Source organism: Cavenderia fasciculata (assembly GCF_000203815.1).
Source record: "Cavenderia fasciculata unplaced genomic scaffold Scf_EU5ZYIE02H8LDV-5, whole genome shotgun sequence".
NCBI lineage: Eukaryota > Evosea > Eumycetozoa > Acytosteliales > Cavenderiaceae > Cavenderia > Cavenderia fasciculata.
Window position 1 is genome coordinate 740,120 of NW_004457639.1, and position 15,407 is coordinate 755,526.

At 34.9% G+C, this 15,407-nt stretch overlaps 8 protein-coding genes across 8 annotated transcripts; 3 read left to right on the forward strand and 5 right to left on the reverse strand.

Moving 5' to 3' along the window:
- Window positions 1-199: 199 nt before the first annotated feature.
- Window positions 200-2,208, reverse strand: DFA_10103 (las1-like protein; the record flags this gene model as incomplete). The annotated part of the gene is made up of 2 exons (XM_004351937.1): window positions 200-2,023; window positions 2,110-2,208. The coding sequence occupies 2 exons, from the start codon at window positions 2,206-2,208 to the stop codon at window positions 200-202; spliced, it is 1,923 nt and encodes a 640-aa protein (XP_004351989.1).
- Window positions 2,209-2,622: 414 nt separating this feature from the next.
- abcF2 (ABC transporter-related protein) lies at window positions 2,623-5,364 on the forward strand (the record flags this gene model as incomplete). The annotated part of the gene is made up of 3 exons (XM_004351938.1): window positions 2,623-2,781; window positions 2,952-4,331; window positions 5,344-5,364. The coding sequence occupies 3 exons, from the start codon at window positions 2,623-2,625 to the stop codon at window positions 5,362-5,364; spliced, it is 1,560 nt and encodes a 519-aa protein (XP_004351990.1).
- A 158-nt stretch (window positions 5,365-5,522) lies between these two features.
- On the forward strand, window positions 5,523-6,438 carry DFA_10105 (uncharacterized protein; the record flags this gene model as incomplete). The annotated part of the gene is made up of 3 exons (XM_004351939.1): window positions 5,523-5,578; window positions 5,738-6,169; window positions 6,312-6,438. The coding sequence occupies 3 exons, from the start codon at window positions 5,523-5,525 to the stop codon at window positions 6,436-6,438; spliced, it is 615 nt and encodes a 204-aa protein (XP_004351991.1).
- Window positions 6,439-6,603: 165 nt separating this feature from the next.
- DFA_10106 (uncharacterized protein) lies at window positions 6,604-6,786 on the reverse strand (the record flags this gene model as incomplete). Its single annotated transcript, XM_004351940.1, has 1 exon — window positions 6,604-6,786. The coding sequence occupies one exon, from the start codon at window positions 6,784-6,786 to the stop codon at window positions 6,604-6,606; it is 183 nt and encodes a 60-aa protein (XP_004351992.1).
- Window positions 6,787-7,312: 526 nt separating this feature from the next.
- Window positions 7,313-7,687, reverse strand: DFA_10107 (uncharacterized protein; the record flags this gene model as incomplete). The annotated part of the gene is made up of 1 exon (XM_004351941.1): window positions 7,313-7,687. The coding sequence occupies one exon, from the start codon at window positions 7,685-7,687 to the stop codon at window positions 7,313-7,315; it is 375 nt and encodes a 124-aa protein (XP_004351993.1).
- Window positions 7,688-8,181: 494 nt separating this feature from the next.
- On the forward strand, window positions 8,182-11,122 carry DFA_10108 (uncharacterized protein; the record flags this gene model as incomplete). Its single annotated transcript, XM_004351942.1, has 2 exons — window positions 8,182-8,206; window positions 8,409-11,122. The coding sequence occupies 2 exons, from the start codon at window positions 8,182-8,184 to the stop codon at window positions 11,120-11,122; spliced, it is 2,739 nt and encodes a 912-aa protein (XP_004351994.1).
- A 58-nt stretch (window positions 11,123-11,180) lies between these two features.
- DFA_10109 (DUF602 family protein) lies at window positions 11,181-12,053 on the reverse strand (the record flags this gene model as incomplete). The annotated part of the gene is made up of 1 exon (XM_004351943.1): window positions 11,181-12,053. The coding sequence occupies one exon, from the start codon at window positions 12,051-12,053 to the stop codon at window positions 11,181-11,183; it is 873 nt and encodes a 290-aa protein (XP_004351995.1).
- A 206-nt stretch (window positions 12,054-12,259) lies between these two features.
- DFA_10110 (uncharacterized protein) lies at window positions 12,260-15,342 on the reverse strand (the record flags this gene model as incomplete). Its single annotated transcript, XM_004351944.1, has 9 exons — window positions 12,260-12,265; window positions 12,412-12,631; window positions 12,710-12,829; window positions 12,947-13,364; window positions 13,496-13,693; window positions 13,783-13,835; window positions 14,117-14,237; window positions 14,449-14,551; window positions 14,704-15,342. The coding sequence occupies 9 exons, from the start codon at window positions 15,340-15,342 to the stop codon at window positions 12,260-12,262; spliced, it is 1,878 nt and encodes a 625-aa protein (XP_004351996.1).
- Window positions 15,343-15,407: the final 65 nt, after the last annotated feature.

Here is a 15,407-nt window from a genome sequence, read left to right on the forward strand (position 1 = left end):
GAGGGTTGTTTGTTGTGGTGATTGAAAGAATTGGGGTTTAGCAAAGATGGCATGAACATATTCTTTATAAACTTTATGGGGGTAAATACAAATACAATATGTGAGTGCATCCATATATATATATAAATAATAAATAATGAATGAATGTGTATTTATTAATAATTTAATTTCTTTTCTTTTCTTTTGATTGTTTAATTTATTATTTCCAAAATAATAAATCTTCGACCTTTTTAGTTATTTGTTTCTTTGATATTTGTTTTTGTCGTTGTTGTTTTTCAGCCTTTTCTATTTCAAATTTAATTTGTTCTTCTAAAACTTCCTTTTCCAATTGTATTTTGATTGCTGCCTCCTTGTCAATCTTTTGTTTCTTTCTATTTGCAAATCTATTTTTTTCTGTTCCTTTTTTTGTAGTTTTTGGTGTTTCTTGGTCAATATTATTATCAATATTATCATACTTCTCTTTTACTATTATTAACTCTTCTTGTTTCAACAATACTGGTTCATTTTTCCTTGGTTTTAATAGTTGATCAATTATCTTTTCTGGTTTTGATTGTTGTGATTGAGGTTGTGATTGTGGTTGTTGATGTTGTTTTAATATTGTTGTTGTTGTTGTTGTCGTTGTTGATGTAATATTTTTTTCTTCTACTTGTTGTTTTTGATTATTATTATTTCTAATTGATGGGAAAAGTTTATCTATATTTGATATAATTATATCTGGATTGTTTACAAGTTGATAATCTTTTGTTTGGTATTGTTGATCTTTCATTTCAAAAAAGTTTGCCAAACTAAATTGATCCACTTCACTTGGGAATTCAAATTGAGAATTGATTGTCCAAGGCAGTGCACCAATAGGACAAGGAGACCATTGTTGAATCTTTCTCCATTTCTTTGGATGTTGACTATCAAATTCTTTTAATATTGGTTTATAACTTGATATTATCTTTCTACTAGCTGTATTATTAACAATACCATTATTACTAGTTTGATCAAGATTTTTAATCTTTTCAATTAATAAATCATAAATGATTTGATTAAATTGATTTAAATGATTGGTTATAATAATCTCTAAAAGATATCTAAATGTCATTTCACTATTACTTGAATCAATTAAATTTTCTATTATCCAAATAATCCATTTTTGTAATAATATATATCTTTTTGAAGATTCATCTTCTTCTTGATTAATATTTGATTTTTTAGTTGATTTTGTTGTAGTTGATGATGATGATGATGTCTTGGTTGTATTTTTAAATATTGATAATTGATGAGTCATTAAATATAATATAGTTGGATAAAAGTTTGGATAATCTTGGTGTAATAAACTAAGTATAGGTTTCCATTGATAAATTGTTATATTTTCAATTGATTGATTATTATTATTATTATTATTATTAATATTATTATTATTATTTGTTGATAACATTGATTGAATGATTTGTGGTACAATGACAGTTTCTAACATTCCATCACCCATTTCTTTTTGTAATGCATCATAAAATGGTATTACACCTTTGGTTGTCCATTCTTGTTGTAGAGTCTTTTTAATTTCTTTTTTGGTGATGATGAGAGATGATTCGTCACCACCACCGGTGATCATTTCAATAAATGAAAGACGATGTTGAACTAGTATTTCTATTACACGACCAGTTGTATCTTGAACATTTCTTAATTGAGCTTTCCAATAGGTATCTTCAACCCATGCAAATGCCATCTTTGACATGATACGTAGTAATGATAGTGATGGTAATCGACCATGAGATATTTCATGTCTCAAATCTACAAACTCTGATGGCATGTTTACATCTTGAGCCCGAGTAAACATGTTTGTATTACCAACCTTCCATCTCTTTCTCTCATTGTCTTCACCTTCGATAAAACCATTTACTAGACGATTAAAAGCCATGCTATAGACTGACACATTTTCAGTCTCACTTCTCCTCGATTCGTATAATCTAGCTTCTACAATGGCACCTGTCGATTCAACTGCTATTGGTAATGCTCCTCTACTTCTCCATGCTCCCAACTAATAATCAAAAAGAAATAGAAATATAAAAGTAAATAAGTATGTATATATATTGTATGAATAACTTTAACTTTTTCAAAACATACTCTTTTTAAACCCAATATTTGGTTGTCAATCAAATCAGAGTATAGATGATGATAGATTTCTTTCCATTCATCCCAATCTACCCATACAGTTTCAATCATCTCCCTCTCTCTCTTTTGGTTTAATTAATTAGATTTAGACACTCAAGTAGTTGGTTAATATAAACAACTGAGATGAGTAGTCGAGTTTCGTTGTTCGTTGTAACGGGTTATTCTTTTTTTTATTTTTTTTGAGAGGGGGAGGACGACGCACTCGGTCGTGTGTTCGGTGGTTATTATAAATTTTGATTAATATTAATTTTTTTTTTTTTTCGAACGTGTTGAAGTAGTCGGTCGAAAAAATTTACTCCTCATTCTTTTATTTTTGAATTATTTTTATCCTATTATTTTTCTATTATTTCAACAGTTGTACTACCTACCACCACACACGGTCGAATAATAATAATAATACTATTTCTCTTTTTTTTCGCGTTTATAAAAAGATATATATATAAAGATATAAAACATTTATAGAAAATGGGTAGAAAAGGTAATCCAAAGAACAATAAAAAGGAAAAGAAGAACACTCCAGAGGTTGGCTCTGATGATGAGAGTGTTCATTCTAAATTCGAAAAGATGAGAATCAACTCTTTCACTGCCATTGGTTCTTTAACATCAAAGGAATCTTCGAGAGATGTAAGTAATAAATCGTAAAAAGGAGAAAAAAAACGAAACAAGACGAATAACGAACAGCAAAGGAGAAAGAAAAAAAAAAAAAAAAAAAAAAACAATCCCATTTTAACAATCTTCTTTCTCTATTACCTATTATTTATTTATCTATCTATCTCTATCTATTTCATTTTTAGATTAAAATTGAACAAGTAACATTAACATTCCATGGTAGAGAATTATTAACTGATACAACAGTAGAAATCAATTTTGGACAAAGATATGGTTTAATCGGATCAAACGGTTGTGGAAAGTCTACCTTTTTGCAATGTTTGGCCATTCGTGAATTGCCAATCCCCGAACACATTGATATCTTTTACTTGTCAGAAGAGGCTCATCCATCGGAGCGTACTGCTTTGCAATCGGTCATTGATGATGTCGAAAAGGAAGTCAAGCGTCTCGAAGCCGAGGAAGAGCGTCTCTTGATCGAAGAGGGTCCAGAGAGTGAAGAGTTGTTGGATATCTATGACCGTCTTGAACGTCTTGACCCAGCCACTTTTATTCCACGTGCCTCTGAAATCTTGATTGGTCTCGGTTTCACCTCCGAGTCGATGCACAAAAAGACCAAGGATCTTTCTGGTGGTTGGAGAATGCGTGTGTCTCTTGCCAAGGCCCTCTTTATCAAGCCAACCCTCTTGTTGCTCGACGAGCCAACCAACCATTTGGATCTCGGCGCCTGCGTCTGGTTGGAGCAATACTTGGCCAAGTACGACCGTTCGATGGTCGTCATTTCTCACAGCCAAGATTTCCTCAATACCGTGTGCACCAATATCATTCATATGCGTCAATCCAAGCTCCAATACTATGGTGGTAACTATGACACCTTTGTCAAGACCAAGGCTGAGCTCGAGGTCAACCAAATGAAGGCCTACAACAAACAACAAGAAGATATTGCACACATTAAATCATTCATTGCCTCTTGCGGTACCTACTCGAATTTGGTGCGTCAAGGTAAGAGTAAGCAAAAGATTATCGACAAGATGGAGGAAGCCGGTCTCGTCGAAAAGGTCGTCGAAGAGAAAAGATTCAACTTTACCTTCCCACCATGCAATCCACTCGCACCACCCATTCTCCAGTTTAGTGGTGTCACATTCTCATACTCGGGCAAGGAAGCCGATGTCCTCTACCGTAACCTCGATCTCTCCATCGATCTCGACTCTCGTGTTGCTCTCGTCGGACCCAATGGTGCCGGAAAGTCTACCCTCCTCAAATTGATGGTTCAACAACTCACCCCAACCGTTGGTGAAGTCAAAAAGCACGGCCATCTCAAGATTGCCCGTTACCATCAACATTCCCACGAAATCCTCGATCTTACCGCCACTCCACTCGACTTTATGCGTTCCATGTTCTCTCACCTCAACAAGGAAACTGAAGATTGGAGACGTGAAATTGGTCGTTTCGGTATCACCGGCAAGTCCCAAACTGAAGCTATCGGTTGTATGAGTGATGGTCTCAAGTCTCGTCTTATTTTCGCTATTATGGCTTTAGAGAACCCACACCTTTTATTATTAGATGAAGTATGTAGTATAGAAAAAAAAAAAAAGAAGAAAAAATAGTTAAATATATCAAAATAGGCCTCTAACAAATTTATTTTCTTTTCCTCTTGTTTATCCTTCTAATCTATTCCATTTCTATTCATTTATCTGTTTATAACTGCCAATCCCATCAAGCCCACAAATCATTTGGACATGGAATCAATCGATGCCTTGGCAGATGCGATAAATTCTTTCCCGGGAGGAATGGTGTTAGTTAGTCATGATTTCAGATTAATCTCTCAAGTAGCTCAAGATATTTGGGTATGTGACGACAAGACCATAACCCGTTGGAATGGAGACATTACCAGTTACAAGAATACCTTAAAATCAAAGATTAATCATCATTAATAAACAAAACTAACATTATTTTAACCAACAACATGTGCCTTGAGTTAATGTTTCAGTGTTGGATAGTACAGATAGATGGTGGGCCTCCATTTAATATCATTTTACTACATCCAGATATAGGTAGCAAACAAGATCTCTGGCTAAAATCGTATTACTTCCAAGATTAATATGTAAACAGCATGCTTAAACTATGTTTTGACACCTTTTCAATGTACTCCTTTTCAATGTACTTAAAGTATCTAGTTGATATGGTAACAGATGGAGTCACCAATGCTGCACATGGAGAAGGTGGTACAAACATTCTAAAATATAATATAATTATTTTTAAATAATTCATGGGATGAAAATAAATAACTTTAAAAAAATAAAATCAGTTTTAAAAAGGGGGCCATTAATCATTTTCACCAATCATTCTGTTCTTTAAATTATTATTTATTCACTACACATTTATTACTAAAGTTATCTCTTTTCTTTCTATAATTACTAATTAGAAAGAAAAGAGATAACTTTACTCACCTTACAACACAATATTATACATGAATGTTTTGTGTCAGAGAGAAAGAATAATAGATATTTTACATCAGAGAATAAAGTCATCTATATATATATATATCTAGTCAAATCCCTCATATTTTAAATTTTCTAGAGATGCCACCAGCAAACTTAATAATGATCTAGACCATTATTTTGGTTATTAATTAGCAGTATTTGCATATCAAACGACATTGAAGACAGCAGTACGGTCGTCTTCACCATGGGATTGCTCGTTCGCAGTATGGTGTGTTTGGTGCAGTACTTGAAAAGCAGCTGCTTTTACTCCAGATAATGGTATTGGATCTCGATCCAAAACGTTTGATACTCGGATCTGTTCAATGTACTTGGTTTCTCCTGGTCCATCTTTTAACTCACAGATGAGATGCTTGTGTTACGTCAACACACTACCGGAAAAGGTCCGTGCTCACTTTGAGAGTCTCCCCAACTCTCTCCCAAATGTTTCGAACCTGCTCATGGACAAGGTGCTGGAGATAGCTGTCACTAAGGCTACCGAGTACCTTCAGAGCTCTGAATTCTTTTGCTTGTCGCTTTGTTACCACCTGCACCACTTGTAAATTGGCAAGTGAAAGAAATGGTCCATACATACTAGAGTTACTGTCTCATCTCTCAACGACCAACCAGATATCCAACACACTAGAAGATATCAAGAAGCTCAAACCATTGTTGGATCGTCTCCCTCTCGTAGCAAAGTTAACGGAGCAGGCTCGTAACAACACCACAATCAAAATCATTTACAACAGAGCCGAACCAAAAAAATGCATCCACATGGTTCTCTTATCAACTATTGATACAGATGCATTTGCCACCAAAGGAGATGATGGTGGTTTTAAATTGGTCAAGTGTGGATGTGATACACCTCAAAAGGTGTCACCCGAAATCCTTAAAGTGGTCATGAAAGAGATCGATCAATTCCCCAAGTACAATATCAAAATGGAACAAAGGGATATTGAAAAGGCTGTTGGAAAGCTGTACCAACTATCTCAACAGAAATGATTGGCAGTTTAAAATTCCTTGTCCTATGATTGGTTGTTTGGAATTACTCAACTTTTCATTCAATAGTAATGGTGTTACAATTGAATCAATTGACTCAATCAAGAAAAGATTTAAAGATATGGAGGATAGATTACAAGGATCGGGTGCTTTGATCCCTTTATACATGAAATCTGTCTATCGATTTCATGTATAAAGGGATCAAAGCACCCGTATCAAGTAGTTTGGTCAAAAGTTTGATGCTTTCATGGAAATACTTTTAAAGATTGGTTATCGTATGTCGAGAATGGATCTATTGACACAACCAAGGGAATTAATAATAATAATAATAAAAGATTTTTTTTTTTTATTCTGGTTCTACTTATTCTTCTTGTTCTTCTTCACTTTGGTTTGAGGCTCCAATCTTGTCAACACTATCACACTTCCATCTATCTGTTTCTTGAACTTTGGTATTGTTTCTTGAGGAATAAAATGCTTTGTAGTAGTTGTATAGATGATAACTGAGTTGGTATAGATGATGATGATGATGATGGAGTTGTATCATTTTGATTGTTGGTAATTTGATTGTTAATATAAACAAATAAAAAAAATATTCTTTTTCTAAATTCTATAGCATTTTTCCCTGCCCAAATGGTCTATATTAAAAAGTATGTTAGAATGTTGTGATTAGTTACAAAAGGTAACATTGGTTGTTTTTAATGTAAACTTACAGTTGGTAGGCAGTTGACAATTGATAAGATTCTTTTCACCATAATGTCTCTAAACTGAACAACCATTGTGAATGATTCGGATTGAGTATTTTCATCTTCATTACAAGATTTATATATGAACTATTTGTAATTCTATGCCTTTATACAATCAATCAATCAACGATTTCTTTTCCTCTTGTTTATCACAATATAATCTATTCCATTTCTATTCATTTATCTGTTTATAACTGCCAATCCCATCAAGCCCACAAATCATTTGGACATGGAATCAATAGATGCCTTGGCTAATTCATTGGCGGATGCTGTAAACGTTCGATTTCCTAGGAGGAAGAGTGGGTGTTAGTTAGTCATGATTTCAGATTAATCTCTCAAGTAGCTCAAGATATTTGGGTATGTGACGACAAGACCATAACCCGTTGGAATGGAGACATTACCAGCTACAAGAAGACTAATGAGAAAGTCATCCTTGTCTCCATCAGCAGCTTGATATCGATTGATGAGATACTCCAATATCTCTTGATTTCTTATTTCAATGTTATTTCCTGTCAAGTACACCCAATCAATGTCATATTTAGACCATTTCAATAGATGTACAAGTGTATCCAATGTTGCATTACGATGATGACAGTATTGAGTGACCACTCTTTTTTTTCTTAAGGGTAGTATCTTTTCTCTGTCGTTACTACTACTACTATCATCTTTAGGTAGATAGTGTCTAACAAAGTGCCAAGGCATTGCATAGATTGATCATACCAAAAAGAGGTAATTTGACGATAACTCTTCCTTTTAATGATCGATCTTCATTTGGGTACAATTGATTTGATACTATTAATATGATTGAATATCAAATGTCTAATATTGTATATCTAAATACAGAATGAAATGTGGTTGTTGTACAGTAGATGATGTGTTTGTCATTATTATTACTGATTCTTTGTCCATTATATTATCGTATGATAATAAAAATGATTCAATTTAAAAATAGATTAATAAATTGGAATCTTAATCTTCATACATTGAATCTATTACAAGATTTTAAATAAAATATAAAGAAAGATTGTGATCCTTTTATCTAACCTCCCAAAATAAATATAAATATAAATATAAATTTCAAACATTATCTCTACAATTATTACAATTATCTCTTTTGTTTGAAAATATCTTTATAAAAATCCCAAAATACCAGATGGAACGCGGCTTTTGTCGACCTCATTCTTTCGGCCCAAAAAATGAAGGGTCATAAAAACAAAGAAAGTGTTGATCATCAAGAAACACACACTTTAAAGAGAAGGTCAACACACCAAGCACTCTCTTGAGAAAACATCATTTCATTTTTAAAAGAACATAAATAAATAGAGACAGAGAGATAAAAAAAAAAGATAAATCATGGTGATCAACAACAAAACACCAATTTATTTTATTTTATTTATACTTTTTTGTTGTTTGATCTTTCTAGTTGAATCAAAATCATCAATTAATATAAATCAACAACAACAACAACAATCATCACAACAACAACAACAACAACAGTCTAAACCAAAATCATATGGATCAACAATTAAATCAAAAGGATGGAAATTAAAAGATAACATTAAATCATTCCAACTAGACAAACAAGTAGTTACAAGTGACTCTTACTTTTTAACCAATTGGGATGTATTGGCACCATTCCCAATCACCGACAGAGAATATGGAAGTGATATTTTGGATGCATTTGGAGGTATTAGAAACATACCAAGAGGTGACAAGTCAACCTACCCTTCTGATTTGACCGATGACGGTCGTGTTGGATGGCAAGAGGTGACTGCCGACTCGGAGAGCGGGATGGTTGCCATCACATACAACGAGACCAATGGTAATGTCAACTGGCCACTCATAGAGGCGTGGGCAGGCGAGACTGCATCGTTTTTTGGTGGTTGGGCAATCGCCGACTTTGAACTCGACCAAGAAGAAACTGTACTCATTATCTGTCAAGGTCAAGATAAACTCTACTTGGATGAGACTATATTGCAAGGTGATACTTATGGTATGGGTATCATGTACAATTCTATCCTCTTGTTGCCTGGTAATCACACTGTCTACGTCAGAATATCTGGGTCGGAAGGATTCGAGTTTAGTTGTCAAATCCAACTGATCGAGACTAATCAATCACCAACCTTACTTATGATCAACGATGTCATTGTACCAGACATTGTCGGCGGTCAATTTGTATCGGCCTATTTGTCGCTGACCGTTCTCAATATGCTCAACCAGAGTATCAACGTCATCGAGGCCAGTGCCCAAACACCATACATTCTCCAACTCGTCAAGCGTCCACCCATTGAAGCCGGACAGGTCGTCCCCATCTTTTTGGTGATTAGCAGTCAAACAAAAATCACCTGTTCGAGCGCCAACACGTTAGAAATACCTGCAACTATCACGACAGATCAATCGGATTATATCCCACTGACACTCAACTTTACTTGCCGTTCGTTTGGTGATCCCTTCACCTTTACCTTTTTAGACTTTGATCAGTCGGTTCAATACTCGTCGGCCATTCCACCCATTGAAAAGTGTCCCGCTGCCGGTTGCTCCATCATCCTCACCATGCACGGTGCTGGTGTCGACGCCAAGGCTGGTGGTGCCTGGACTAGCTCCTATCAAAGACAAAATAACTCTTGGATCCTCCTACCAACCAATCGTAGAGAGTATGGTTGGGATTGGCAAGGTCCAGGATTAAAGAACGCATGGAGTGCATTGGATTATCTAACTTCAATGTTACCAAGTGTTCCAAATGGACAACAATACAAATACGCTGCCAATTATTCAAGATTAATGTATGCAGGACATAGTATGGGAGGACATGGATGCTGGCATGTATCAACTCACTATCCAGACTTGTCGATTGCCGTGGCAGTCGCTGCCGGATGGATAGACTATCAAACATATCTACCATTCTTTTTGAGATTGGGTGATAGTTGGACTGACCCATTTGTCAGATACTTGTTGGACGCTTCCATCTCTCACCACAACGTAGACATGTATACCCCACATCTTGCAGGTATCCCATTGATTGCTAGATTTGGAACGATTGATGATAATGTCCCACCATACCATCTCAGACGTATGGTCAGATTGGTCGATGAAATCACAAGAAATACAACATTTGGACAGATTTCTGCTGTTGCAGGTGAAGGTCATTGGTTCAATGGTGTTGTAGATGATGCTATTATGCAAGCATTTTTCAATGAGAATGCTCAACAAGGTCGTCCAGCCCTGCCACAACAATTCGTCGTCACCTCTCTCAACCCTCAAAACAGTGGTAGTCGTGGAGGTATCCAAATTCTTCAACTCACCGAAGTTGGTCGTGTCGGTAAACTCTTTGTCAATCAAACTCAGACATCACAAGGTTTGAAGTGGATTATTACCTCTCAAAATGTTAGACGTTTTGGTTTTGTTCCATTTGACGAGTGTCCACAATCAATTGAACTCGATGGTGACTCTTTTAGTTACCATCAATACCCACAAATCACATACTTTAGCGATGAAGGTTGGGATACTACCGGTAACAATGAATGGTTATTACAAGAGAAGCAGCCACTCACCTATGGTCCCATCTCTTTGGTTCTGGAATTCCAACTCACCATTGTCTATGGTACCAAAGGAACCTATGAACAGGAGGTAGCCAATCGTGAGATTGCCATTTATTTGGCCAACACTCTCTACTATCAAGAACGTTATTCGGTCACTGTCATGCCAGACACTGATTTCACATCATCTGTCTTTGCCATGTCCAATGTTATCCTCATCTCTGGTCCACAAGCCAACGCTGCTTCCAACTCGATCAAGAGTACCTTCCCAGTACAATACAGAAGCGAAGGTGGATTTATGATTGGTCCAAATACATTTACTGGTGATGGTCTTGGTTTAGTCTTCCTCTCACCATGTCCAAGCTCTGTTACCAGACAAGGTTGTTTAATTGCAATGATTGATGGTACCGATGCCGATGGTCTCTACAAGGCTCTCAACCTATTCCCCATTAAAAGTACCTATGCCGTGCCAGACTATGCCGTCACCTCTGGTAACAATTATGGTTATTCTGGTAGTGCCGGTTTAATGGCACTTGGTTTTTGGAATAATCTTTGGCAATTTGATTCTTCCAATAGTTATTATTCAACTATTCAAAATTAAAACAAAAAATAAATAAATATTAAAAAAGACCATCATTCATTTAACAAAGAAAAGAGAGTTAATCTTTTTTTATTTCTTCTTTTATTTTCTTTTTTGCCAATTTATCAATATCTGTAGTAGTAGTAGTATTTTCAAATTGATTAGATTCATTACTTGTTTCTAATGGTTCAGTTTCTTTTCTTTTCTTTTTAAATGTTGTATCAGTTGAAGTAGTACTAGTTGTTGAAGTCGTACTAGTAGTTGTAGTACTAGTTGTTTCTTCTTCATTCTCTTCTTTCTTTTCTTGTTCTTTTTTAATTTCCTTTTCTTGTACTTGAGTTTCCTTTTCTTCTTCTTCTTTTTTAATTTCCTTTTCCTTTTGTTGTTGTTTTCTATTATTATTATTATTTTTCTTTTTTTTCTTATCAATTAATTTTTGTTTAATAATTAATAATTCTTGAGGAGAAGGATTTAAGGTGATGATATCATCTTTGATAAAAGGTTTTGAACAAATAAAACAATTATTTGTATCGATGATTGAAAATGCACGATCAGAGATTGCATGACCGCAACTAGGTAGTAGTTTGAAACGTATTTGATGTCCACCAACTTCATTCTTTGTAATGGGACAATACCATCTAGATTTTTTCTTGTCTCCGTGTTGATAGGAGGGATTATCGATAAAATGTACATTGTGTAGCGATCTGAGTGAACGAATATGACTAAATTGAGGATGAGTTGCCAATGAACCATCCAATAGAGCTTGTATGATATTCTCCTTGTTGAATAGATTACCCAAATCATCTGCTACTATCGGATCGACTAGTTGATCTTGTAACAGCGTACATCTAAACCATCTACTTTCATCCAAATCGCTTTTGTTTAATATTTCATCTTTCTTTTTCTTCTTTATAATATCACTTTTTACTATTGATCCTCCATCGTTTCCCATTATAATGGTATTATATATTATATTTGTAATTTATCTCTTTTGAAGAAAAAAAATGAAAGAATGAAAATGAGATCATTATTGTTTTTTTTTTTTTATTCAATATTATTTAATAATAATTAATTATTCACAAAGCAATTTTTTTTTTGTTTTGTTTATATGAAATATAAATAGATTTATTTAATATCATTCAAAAGTATTATTGGAAATTATAACTAAATTTTAAAATAAATTTACTACTACTTCTCACATCTGAGATGGTAGAAAAATGTAAATAAAGGGGTGCATAATAATGATTATTTCTTTTCTTTCTCTGTTTGATGATCCCACCAGTAAGTTTATCTTTTTCCAAAATCAATACATTTGAATTGTCTGCATCCAATCTTTGAATAGATAACTGAAAGGTTTTACTTTGAGATGTGAGAGTTAAATATCTAACATTGGTGTAGTTTATCACTTCATCCAATCTAAACACTCCATCTATGTTATCATTTAGTTGACAAATTAGATGAGTAGTATTATGTGGAAACCATTGATATGGTTGTTGTTGATCATTTATGAAGGTTTTAGATAACTTTGAACTAATTGAATAGATTGGAAGTGTATTTAAATCTAGAGTCTGTTGATATCCCACTTTAACAAGAGATATTGATAAATACTTGGTGGTTGGTGGTACGTCTATCGTATAGTCTCCATTGATAAGGGTCAGGTCAAGAGTTTCAAGATTGGGTGGACTGTCAAATATTAACTCTTGAACATCTTGTATATCGTTATTATCACTTATCAAAACCAGTTTTTTCAATCGACGAGGAAGAGGCCGTGGTGGTGCTGTGGCCTTGTTGTTAAATACTTGTATTAGTTTGACAAGTGATTTTGGTAGCCGTACATGTTCGTACCTTCCCATGATAGTTAGATGAGTGACCGATGGGGAAAGCACAACTTGTCCAAGTATATCTTGATTGCTCGTAATTTCAATCTTTAGCCTTTCAACGCTGGTTGGTATGAGATTGGCTGGAATGATATCGTCGCAATGGTAAAAACAAAGTTTCTTGATCAATGGTGATGACAACAAACTGATCCCTCCTTGTGTCAACGTCCTCAATCCGACGTACAGCTTTTCCAACAGTGGCATGGTACATTCGGATGGGATTAGAGCCCTTGGCGAATAAAATCTAAGTATCTTGAGTGAGGGAGGCACTCTGATGGCATGGCTCTTGTATTTCGTTTTGAAAAAGAAGTCCCTGATATCTAATTGCTCGAGGTTGGGTAGAGACTCTAGATCGATACATTTATTCTCCTCTTCCTCCTTACTATCTTTCAAGAAAATCTTGAGGTCGACTAGTGATGTTAGGGAGAGGAATGTATTTCGTGGAGGAATCTTGGTAATACTCAGAATGAGATAGGTCAAACTGGTTGGAAAGAGATTGGGCCCATGTTGGTCAGACGATATGCCTTGATTATTAATTCGGTGAGTGATACGAATTTGGTGAGTTCCAAGTCAGAGAGTGAATATGGTTCTTCAAAAGATAGATTGAGTTCCGTTAATGATGGGTGTGGACCAAGTGATGTCAATTTGTGTACATTAACCCAAAGTCTTTGGAGATGTGTAAACCGAGCAATAGAACCAAGATCCACTGCTTTTTCTGATTTGGTAGAAAATGTAAATAAATGGGTGCATAATGATTATTATTATTATTATTTCTTTTCTCTATTCTCTGTTTGATGATCCCACCAGTAAGTTTATCTTTTTCCAAAATCAATACATTTGAATTGTCTGTATCCAATCTTTGAATAGAAAAATGGAGTGTTTTCAAGTTAGATGTGAGTGTTAAATATCTAACATTGGTGTAGTTTATCACCTCATCCAATCTAAACACTCCATCTACTTTGTGATTTAGTCGACATGTTAGATGAGTAGTATTATGTGGCAGCCATTGTAGTAATGGTTGTGTTGATCATCGACAATGATGGTTTTAGGTATCTTTGAACTAATTGAATAGATTGGAAGGGGTTTTAAATCTCGAGTCTGTTTATATCCCACTTTAACAAGAGATATTGATAAATACTTGGTGGTTGGTGGTACGTCTATCGTATAGTCTCCATCGAAATTGGACAGGTTGAGAGTTTCAAGATTGTATAGACTGTTAAATGTCGGCACTTCAATATCTTGAATATTGTTACTATCACCTATCCAAACCAGTTTTTTAAATTGACGAGGAAACAATCTTTTCCAACGGTGGCATGGTACATTCGCATGGGATTAGAGCCGTTCGCGAATAAAATGTAAGTATCTTGAGTGAGGGAGGCACTCTGATTCGATAGTTCTTGTATTTCTTTTTTAAAAGGTAGTCAATGGTCTGTAATCTCTCGAGGTTTGGTAGAGACTCTAGATCGATACATTTGTCCTCCTCGAGATTGATGATGTTGTTTGGTTGTGCTTCCTCTTCCTCTTCCTCTTCCTCTTCTTCTTCCTCCCTATCCTCACTATCGTTCAAGTAAATCTTGAGGTCGACTAGTGACGTTAGGGAAAGGAATGTATTTCGTGGAGGTATCTTTCCAAGATTCAGATCGAGAGAGGTCAACTGGTCGGAAAGAGATTGGGGCCCACGTTGGTCAGACAATATGTATTGATTATTAATTCTGTGAGTGATACGAATTTGGTGAGCTCCAAGTAAGAGAGTGGATATGGTTCACCAAAAGATAGTTTGAGATCCGTTAATGATGGGTGTGGACCAAGTGATGTCAATTTGTGTACATTAACTGAAAGTCTTTGTAGATATGTAAACCGAGCAATAGAACCAAGATCCACTGCTTTTTCTTCATAATCTACATCTTGATTCGTGTAGTCAATGAACAGTGTCTCTAGTGATGACATATCATAGATAGACTCTAAATATTGTGGTCTACAATCCATCAACAAAGCTGTTGTAATGTTTGTCTTGTCTCGTCTGCTGTTGTTTGCATAATAGATTCTGTCTTGTATCCAAGTTGGATAGCGAGTGTCTATCTTATTGTCAACAGGTATTATGACATGTTGATCCGATACACTATTCTCCAATATATCTTTAAAAGAACCTAGATTGAATCGAGTAGATGTTTCCGTGAACGCTTGTGATATCTCTCCCCTGTCATTGATAACTCTCGAGTTAACATCTTTGAATGTAATCAATCTTTTCAAAGCATTATTGAAAAGTAACTTTTTACAAGTCAATAAGAAGCATATTAAATCTCTATTATCATCAATCTCTGAAATAATATGTAATAGTAATAAATTTGATAACTTTGATATCATCACAATGAAAGATTGGTTCTTTTTTTTTTTCATTATACCTAGAAGAAAACTGACCGCCCTTGCCA